Below are 9,171 nucleotides of genomic sequence, written 5' to 3'. Positions count from 1 at the left end.
ATTCCTGTTAAAAATTAAAAACTTTTGACCGGTAGTGTATATCCACAACCAAACACCCACCAATCTCTGTGGAAATTCTCACTCCAAGTTGAACTCAAATGTTCATTTCAATTCAGTCCAGCAATTCAAAACGTATACATCTTTAATTTTTTCTTTAAATGCTGCAATTTTCGAGAAAATTTAGAACTATTCCTAAAATGCAGTAAATATTCCAGCCAAAAATGAATGCCGCTGAGGACCGCAAGAAACTCAATCCCCGCCCACCGCGCAATAAATGACAGGTTGGCAGCCAATCAAAACAGAGATTAGAGAAAGCGCTCCTGCTCCGAGGATTCTGAACGAGAAGCCCAGACTGTCGGAGGTATTTTATTCATTTATCCTGATATATGAACAAGTAAAGCAACATTAAACTGTCTAAACAATATATATGTCGAGTATTATTGCTGTATATCTTAGCATGACAAAACACGCTTAGTCCCACTCTCCACGGTGGTACTGAGGACGGTTGTTGTAGAGGTCAGATACTGCGTTCGCTGTTTTCACGCATTGACGTGGCCGTGCGGTTTTGCGTTTTTATATTTTCATGCGGGTACCAGTGCGTGCTCGCTCGCGATGTCAAGGGCAGATCATCAAACATATCTCTTTTGTACATGTATTATTATTAAATTAACACAGCAGTCATCGGTTTTTTATCAGTGCTTGCAATAAGAGCGCATGTGTCCACCTGCCATGTGAAGCGAAGCAAGCATGTTTAATGTTATTTTTATCTGATGTGTTTGTATTTTTGCAAGAGACGTTATTTTGACACCTGCATCATGTTTCAAAGTCATATCGCTGTTCAAGTCCCCCTCACAAGCACCATGGCCTCAAGTTGCTCTTTAACATTTAGACTGCAGGAGGTCTGTAGAAAGTGTTGATACTCTTTACATAGAAATCCAGTCTGGAGTGATTTGTTTTGATTTTGAGTGTCTGAATAGTGCTGATGCCTTGGTTTTGCTCAGATGTGTTTAGATGCAGGCCAGCTTCACAGCAAGTTGTGCGCTTAGACCGCAAAGTAAACTGACTGATGTTTTTCAGGAACATTATCAGTGAATGCCGGCCGTGCAACTTTAAGGAACCTGGAGAGCTGAAAATCCCCTCCGTAGAAGTCCGATGAAAGGAAATAGACCTTTGGATCAGTTTTTGAAACTTTGTAAAGTTTCATCTGGAGAAAACTGGTTTTCATAACTGAAAGATTTTACATCCAGCACATTTTTTGGCCTTGATATTGCATCCTTTTTTTTTGCTTTTATTTATTAATAATTTCACAACTGCAATCATGGGAGCAGCTGGTTATGGATATTACCGCACAGTTATATTCATCTCAATGTTTGTGGGGTACATGCTGTATTACTTCAACCGAAAGACTTTCTCCTTTCTGATGCCATCAGTGATGGAGGAGATTGATCTGGATAAAGAAGAGCTTGGTGAGTGTGCTGTGTGTTCTGCAAGTTTTTTTTTTATTATTATTATTATTTTTTTTTTAATTAAATACTTATTCAGTAATTAATACTTAGTCGGAAAGACCAAAAAAAAGGTATATAAAAAAGCAATTCATTTAAACTTCCTGTTCATCATCTTGAAAATATTTCAGTTTGCACAAAAATATTATGCAGCACAACTGTTTTCAACATTGATAATAATAATACATGTTTCTTGAGAACCAAATCAGCATATTAGAATGATTTCTGAAGGATCATGTGGCACTGAAGACTGGAGTAGAGATGCTGAAAATACAGCTTTTCCATCACAGGAATTATTTACATTTGAAAATATATTGGAAGAGAAAACAGTTCACAGTAACTGGTTTACTTTTTTTTTTTTTTTTCAAATCAAGTCTTATAATGCAGTGCAGAACAACAAAGCCTCCAGAGTAGGGTTTCAGCCTTTTCCTGTTTCCTGTGATGCAGGGCTGATCACCAGCAGTCAGACTCTGGCCTACGCTATCAGTAAGTTTATCAGTGGAGTGCTTTCGGACAAGTTCAGCGCTCGCTGGCTCTTCTCCATCGGGCTCTTCATTGTGGGTGCCATAAACATCGCCTTTTCCTGGTCGTCCACTGTCATGCTGTTTACTGTGCTTTGGTTTGTGAACGGGTTCGGTCAGGGTTTCGGGTGGCCACCATGTGGAAAGGTGCTTCGGAAGGTAAGACTGACCTTTTGCCCTTTAAATCCATTAATATGCACCTGTCTTCCACTATTGGCAGTGTGACAGGAATAGTAAGGGAATTCTAACTGCTGACCACACGGCTCATGCTGATTGATTGCAGCCTGTATACTAGATGCAACAGCTGATGCCGGCCACATACTTATGGAGTCAAGCTGGGAGCATTACGATACACTTAAATGTATTTAAAGCAACTAGCAGCAGTTATCTGTGCCTGACCATTTGGAAGAACTTGTTGGTCTGCAATAAAAATAATGTCATTGAGTGTTACGTAAATTTCAGTGGATGATCATATGCATTTAGTAGTCCTTTTAGGTTAAAAATAAATAATCATATTATTATTGTAGACTACACCAAACCCTACCCTAATAGAAAACTTACAATCTTTACATTTACATTTATTCATTTAGCTGACGCTTTTATCCAAAGCGACTTACAATTGCTATATATGTCAGAGGTCGCACGCCTCTGGAGCAACTAGGGGTTAAGTGTCTTGCTCAGGGACACACTGGCGTTTCACAGTGGATTTGAACCCGGGTCTCTCACACCACAGGCATTCGTCTTGTCCACTGCGCTAACACCACCCCACAATCTTAGAATTATACTTCAAGAATATCCCAAAAGGAGGTTTTATTTGCTCTATCCAACATTTTTAAGCAATTTTGACCTCAAAGCTAAACTGTAGCTAAATTGACCATGCACACTGGGTTTTCTAAAGAAGCTGGAAGGCTTTTTCTAGAAATCTAACTTTTAAATACTAGTAAATAATAATTTGAATAGCCGTTTTTACTCTCTATCCTGTACACTGGCATTATGTTTTTGGTTTTCCATGAAAAGTGTTATTAAAATGTCCTTGTACTGGCCTTTTTTCAGTGGTTTGAACCATCTCAGTTTGGGACATGGTGGGCCATCTTGTGCTGCAGTATGAACCTGGCAGGTAGTCTGGGACCCATCATCACTACAGTGTTGGTTCAGTACTATAATTGGAGAATCATCATGTCCGTGTCTGGGGTGATCTGCATGATTATCTCTGTCGTTTGTCTTCTGACGGTGAAGAACGAACCCAGTGATGTGGGGTTGCCCAATATTGAGGCTGGTTCTAAAAAGGGCAAAGGCAAAAAGGGAGGTAAGAAAGCAGTGTATCATCTGGTGTTTTTGTTCTATGAAGAGAGAAACATATTTTTGAAAATGCAGATTTGCCATCACAGTAATACATTACATTTTGGAATACATTCAGATAGAAAACTGTTTTTACTGTGCAGCATTGCTGAGTTTGTAAGATTTCTTTAAAAAACATAAAAACTCCAAACTTTTTGAATGGTAGTGAATAATATAAACTTGTTGTTTTCTTATTGGCTACTACTCGTGTCAGTCCACTCAGTCTCCACTCTTTTCCCAGGCCCTAATGATGAAAGCAGTCTAAAAGAGTTCCTGCTGTCTCCTTATCTTTGGGTGCTGTCTGCGGGCTACCTGGTTGTGTTTGGGGTAAAGATCGCCTGCACTGACTGGGGTCAGCTGTTCCTCATGCAGGAAAAAGGCCAGTCTGCTATGATGGGTGAGTTTGGTACTATATTTCTATTTATGCTGAAGTTTTCTGTGTTGTTTAAGGCCTGTGTTAGGATGCTAATGTGCTCGTGTGTTTTCTACAGGCAGCTCATACATGAGTGCCCTGGAAGTTGGTGGGTTTTTTGGCAGCATTGGAGCTGGTTATCTGTCTGACAGGGCTGTGGCTAGGGTGGGTTCAGTTTAAAGTAGCATACATTAAAGGAATAGTTCAAACTGTACCTACCCTCAGGCAATCCCAAATGTAGACAAGGTTGTTAACTAACCATAAACTAATTCATTTAGGCCAAAATGAAACTGAAACCAACACTGTGTCTCTCAGTCGCCACAAAATCAAATATTACCGTATTTGCGATGTATTTGAATGCCAAATTATTACTTATTATGTACTTCACTTATGTTCTAATATATCTACGTAAAACAAAATGTTTTGCATAACATCACGGCAGTACGGTGATAACACTTAACGGCACGGATTTTACTAGGCCTACATATTTAAACTGCACAGTTTTTTTTCACGTTTGACTGACTGTATTTTATTATGATAATGAACAGGCTGTAATATCAAAGTAACTATGTGTGCGTGCCGCGCCAGCACAATCACTTGATTTTGTATTAATTTTTTTTCCCAGTGGAACTGTGGAAGCAACTTCTCCTTTTAGTCAAAAAGATAATCTGAATTGTAAACGGTTGGCCTTTATTTGTGCACATTCACAATAAAAACAAATCTTTATGCCTTAAATAAGCCCAGGTGCTGCAGGTGCGTGATGTGATATGAAGACCATGTGAATCATCATGTTCTGTTGTTTGCTGTTTTCTGCACATGTAAAATTAATTCCCGGGAAACAAATGTTAGTATTTTTAATGGGTCACAGACACTTATCCTTTCTAATTTAATTCAATTATAATTTAAAATAATCTTTTTGGTTAACGGTTAATAAACGATTAACGAGCATCACTTTGTCGGTAAGGAAAAATAAACTAAATGAACATCCGTAATTACTTTAATTTGGTATGCACAATCAACCTTAATTACTTTATTGGTGCATCTTCATTATTGGATGAATTAGTTATTTCTGAATAGAGATCATGTCATGTGTTTTACAGCAAGGGCTGGGTACCTATGGCAATCCTCGCCATGGGCTACTCCTGATGATGATGGCAGGCATGGCTGTATCCATGTACCTATTCCGGGTTACCATCACACCAGAGACCCCAGAGGTCAATTTTTTTTTTATCTAAAAATTATTCAGTTATTGTAAAATCTAAATGAGCATCAAGTTTTGTTTTTATTGTGGTGGTTAAATTATTACATTTGGTTTCTCAGGAAGCACCACTATGGGTTTTAGCACTCCATCCAATTGCAATCCACACTGGTGTCTCAGAGAAAGAGGTATAGCCAAAAACTCACCACAATGAGAAATTCGATTTGAACTTAGTAGGCATCTTCAACGTCTTTTTTTTCTGTTCTGCAGCTTTGGATTTTGATTCTTGGTGCTGCATTTGGATTTTCCTCCTATGGACCAATTGCTTTATTTGGGGTGATTGCGAGTGAAAGCGCCCCGTCCAATTACTGTGGGACATCACATGCCATTGTAGCTCTGATGGCAAATGGTAAATCTACAGAAACTGTTTTATGACAAAATGCATTAAGATAAAATTCACCATATAACCATAAATTCTCAATTGTTTTTTCTTTCAGTTGGTGCATTCATTGCTGGCCTGCCATTCAGCACCATTGCCAAACGGTACAGTTGGGACACTGCATTCTGGGTAGCAGAGGTCGCCTGCGCTATAACAACAGTTTGTTTCTTCTTTGTGCGTAACATGCGCACAAAAATGGGCCATGTGCCTAAAAAGATGGACTAATCCTCTTAATAAATATGATCCAATCAGAGAGCCCTGCCAATGTGCCAGTACTCAGTTAGGACATCTGTACTTAAAGGGATAGTCCACCAAAAAAATTAAACATTCTGTCATTATTTACTCACCCTTGTGTCATCTAAACTTGTGGAATACAAAATAAGATATTTTGTATTCTTTTTGTTTGATTTAGTTTGTATTTTTGGTCCATACTAAGAAAGTTTTGGGGAAAAAATGAGGGTGAGCAAATGATAAAAGATTTTTCATTTTTTGATGGACTATCCCTTTAAGGAACTGTTTTAATGTCAGTGTTACTGTTGGAAAAAATTATATTTTTAACTTACATTTTGATTACCTTACCAGTATCATATTAATATTTTTTTCGTCCGCAATATCAAGACATTCACACACTTAACAGATAAAGTGTCTCTGTTGTACATCTCTCAGAAGAACAGAATTGGTATTACTGTAAGAACAGAAATGTTTACACACTTCTTAAATATATAAAGTTGTTTACTTTCTTAGTAGAACTTAACAAGACTTATTTTACATGAATGTTGTTTCACTTTCCACAAGCTTTTTGAGCTTGTTCATTTTGTTTTGTTAAGTAACAGCTTTAAAGATTGAGTTATGTGCTGAATTGAGGTTCCTCTCTTTCCAGTGTACAGACTGTCTTATGTAGACACACGTTGTTCTTTTGCACTTTAGATATCTGTACTTTTGCTTTCAGTATATCAGCAAAAATTCATTTTAATTTAATGCAAACCACAGCATAATTTTTTATGTATAAAGGTGTAAAAAATGTAGTATAAAAGGTTACTGTAACTAAGTTGTTTCTTATGTGTCATTTCACATCATTTTTAACATTGGTCTTGATAATGTTTTTCCTGTCTTTTATTTATTTTATTTATGTATTTTTCTTGAGCTTAACTTATTTTATGTTATCGTTTTAGTAGGCAATATTTTTTTTTAATGATTTGTGAAATATATTATAATATATATTTAAGGTTTATTAAATTGAAATTTGGGGCAATTATCTTGAATTAAGTAAGTATATATCAGTCTCTTATGCTCAGCAAGGCTGCAGTTATTTGAGCAAAGATTCAGTAAAACGGTAATATTGTAGTAATAGTGTTTATATTGTATTATTACAATTTAAAATAAGTCTTCTATTACAAAATGTTTTCAAGCAACTTACACTCTTCTGTGTCAGCCGTGGCACAGGGATACGTTTTCTACGTGTATTTCCGCTTATTCCGCCGTTATTTTTGTTTTCCTCCCATACAAAAAGTATTCTTATCACTTCATAACGTTTCGGTTGAACCACTGATGGCAGATGGACTATTCTGAAGATGTTATTATACTTTTCTGGACCTTGAAAGTGTAAGTTACTAAGCAGTCAATGAGACAGTCACAAGCCTCCCAGTTTTCATCTAAAATATCTTAAACTGTCTTTCAAAGACAAACAATCTTTTATGGGTTTGGAACAACATGGGGGTAAGTGATTAATGACAAAAATTTCATTTTGGGGTGGAGTATTCCTTTAAGAAATAAGAAACAACTGCTGAAAACAGTTGTGTTGCTTAATATTTTTGTGGATACTTTTGGATACAGGATACTTTTGACGAATAGAAAAAGTTCAAAAGAATGGCATTTATTTGTAATAGAAATCACTTAATAATATTATAAAATTCTTTACTGGTGTATTTTGAAAGGTGTAATACGGATAAACAATTGTACTTTTTTTATTTGGGGTGAAACTATGAAAGTTACTTCACGACACGAGAGCCGCCCTCGCTCCAGTCCTGCAGGCGGCAGCCGTGAACCAGTGAGCGCAAGGACAGCACGCGCTGCACCAGACGAAGTGCACACGGACAAAGCGGACGTCCGAGTGCGCGACTTCCTTTCTCTTCCGCAGCTCGCGACGCCTCAGCATGGTGAGTTACTCGAGCGACTCCACAATGTTAGAAAAAATCACTTCTTACCCACTTCTCACGTGTAATAGCCGTATTATAACAACGGTTTCCTACGTTTGTAAGCATGATAATTAATATAATGTAGCTTTAGTGGGCCATTTCAGCGCATGTGTATGATTATTTTGTATGAAGTGTTGCCGCATCGTGCGCGAGGCCTGAACACGCGCACCGCATAACCACACATCGATTCATTAAAACTGTAATTAAAATATGCATTTATTTATGTATGTGATTGAAATTAGTTTTCTGTAACTGTCTAGCCGCCCAAGGACACGAAGCAGAAGAAAGATGCGGGCAAGTCCAAAAAGGACAAGGATCCCGTCAACAAATCCGGAGGCAAAGCTAAGAAGAAGGTAAAATATTTACCTCACTTAGAGACCTGTCAGTCATTTTTAAGTAATTAACACTGAGTTTATGCTGTAATTGCCTGCATGGATTGTAATATTTATTTTATTTGTTCTCGAGTAGAAGTGGTCCAAAGGAAAGGTTAGGGACAAGCTGAACAACCTGGTCCTCTTTGACAAGGCCACATATGACAAACTGTACAAAGAAGTTCCCAACTACAAGCTCATCACACCAGCTGTGGTGTCTGAGAGGCTGAAGATCAGGGGCTCGCTGGCCAGGGCTGCCCTGCAGGAGCTGCTCAACAAAGGTGAATATATGATTGATTCTTAAACTCTTTGTGTATATCACATATGACAAGGCTTCCAAAAAATTTTATTTTTTGTTATTCTAACCCATTATCAAGCTTTTAACATTTCAAATCCACTGGCTTTTATTTGGGCAGAATACTGGTGAAATTCTGTAAGCTTTTTACAAAAATGTTAGAAATACTGCAAATGTGCACACATTGCACTCCCAAATGCATGTCAAAATCGGCACATTCAGAGATTTCTTGAGTTTTATTATGAATCCATAATGGAGCGACATTTTGCGTTTGTCGTTGTCAGGTCTGATCAAGCTGGTGTCCAAACACAGAGCTCAGGTGATCTACACCAGAAACACCAAGGGCACTGACGAGGTAGCTCCAGAGAAAGAGGCATAATATGGTGATTATCAGTTTGGAATATCTTTTCATATTTGATGCCCTCGGCCAGCTATAGTTGTTTCATCTAACTTACTGGTGTCCTATATTGAATGTTTATTCATCTCTTTCAGATTGCACCTTGGATTGAGTTATGGTCTTTTGTATAGGTAAATAAACAACCACAAAATGAAACTTGCGTTTGTGCATTTCTTCAACAAAGTGAATATATACCTTCATTGTAAGTGTTTGTACTAGTAGGAAATCATTACGCACAATTTTGAGAAAGTATATTGTGGTTTATGACAGAAGGATGTTCTGAATCTGGGGTTTAACTAATTAAACCAATCTTAATTTCACCCAATTAAAACATAGACCAGATCATAAAATGAAATGTATTGCTTTTCTGTGAGGTTTTCAAGATTAAAAATTGGTTATGGTGTTTTATTAAAATGGTAGTTTTAGACCAGCAGGCCATTTTTAAGTTGTTGCTATACATTTGCCATAACTTAAAAAAAAATTCATCTGTATGGTGTGTATAT

General features: G+C 37.3%; 2 protein-coding genes across 2 annotated transcripts; both read left to right on the top strand.

Annotated features, from left to right (window-relative positions):
- The first annotated feature begins 239 nt into the window (after nt 1-239).
- Nucleotides 240-6,458, top strand: slc37a4b (solute carrier family 37 member 4b). The gene is made up of 10 exons (XM_059544985.1): nt 240-361; nt 1,078-1,466; nt 1,950-2,182; nt 3,077-3,329; nt 3,603-3,758; nt 3,853-3,938; nt 4,874-4,987; nt 5,094-5,159; nt 5,242-5,380; nt 5,469-6,458. The coding sequence occupies exons 2-10, from the start codon at nt 1,319-1,321 to the stop codon at nt 5,633-5,635; spliced, it is 1,362 nt and encodes a 453-aa protein (XP_059400968.1). The 5' UTR covers nt 240-361; nt 1,078-1,318; the 3' UTR covers nt 5,636-6,458.
- A 967-nt stretch (nt 6,459-7,425) lies between these two features.
- LOC132132200 (small ribosomal subunit protein eS25-like) lies at nt 7,426-8,824 on the top strand. Its single transcript, XM_059544513.1, has 5 exons — nt 7,426-7,566; nt 7,866-7,958; nt 8,074-8,257; nt 8,556-8,654; nt 8,764-8,824. The coding sequence occupies exons 1-4, from the start codon at nt 7,564-7,566 to the stop codon at nt 8,648-8,650; spliced, it is 375 nt and encodes a 124-aa protein (XP_059400496.1). The 5' UTR covers nt 7,426-7,563; the 3' UTR covers nt 8,651-8,654; nt 8,764-8,824.
- Nucleotides 8,825-9,171: the final 347 nt, after the last annotated feature.

The sequence above is a fragment of the Carassius carassius genome, chromosome 49, assembly GCF_963082965.1.
Source record: "Carassius carassius chromosome 49, fCarCar2.1, whole genome shotgun sequence".
Lineage (NCBI taxonomy): Eukaryota > Metazoa > Chordata > Actinopteri > Cypriniformes > Cyprinidae > Carassius > Carassius carassius.
This window is presented reverse-complemented; position numbering and strand designations above follow the sequence as displayed.

Excerpts from the sequence above, each read along its gene's own strand:
- slc37a4b (XM_059544985.1), top strand. The coding sequence starts at position 1,319 with ATGGGAGCAGCTGGTTATGGATATTACCGCACAGTTATATTCATCTCA. Across the intron at positions 3,759-3,852 it reads AGGCCAGTCTGCTATGATGG|GCAGCTCATACATGAGTGCC; the intron begins GTGAGTTTGGTA and ends TGTTTTCTACAG. Across the intron at positions 4,988-5,093 it reads TCACACCAGAGACCCCAGAG|GAAGCACCACTATGGGTTTT; the intron begins GTCAATTTTTTT and ends TTGGTTTCTCAG.
- LOC132132200 (XM_059544513.1), top strand. Across the intron at positions 7,959-8,073 it reads GAGGCAAAGCTAAGAAGAAG|AAGTGGTCCAAAGGAAAGGT; the intron begins GTAAAATATTTA and ends GTTCTCGAGTAG. Across the intron at positions 8,258-8,555 it reads GCAGGAGCTGCTCAACAAAG|GTCTGATCAAGCTGGTGTCC; the intron begins GTGAATATATGA and ends TGTCGTTGTCAG.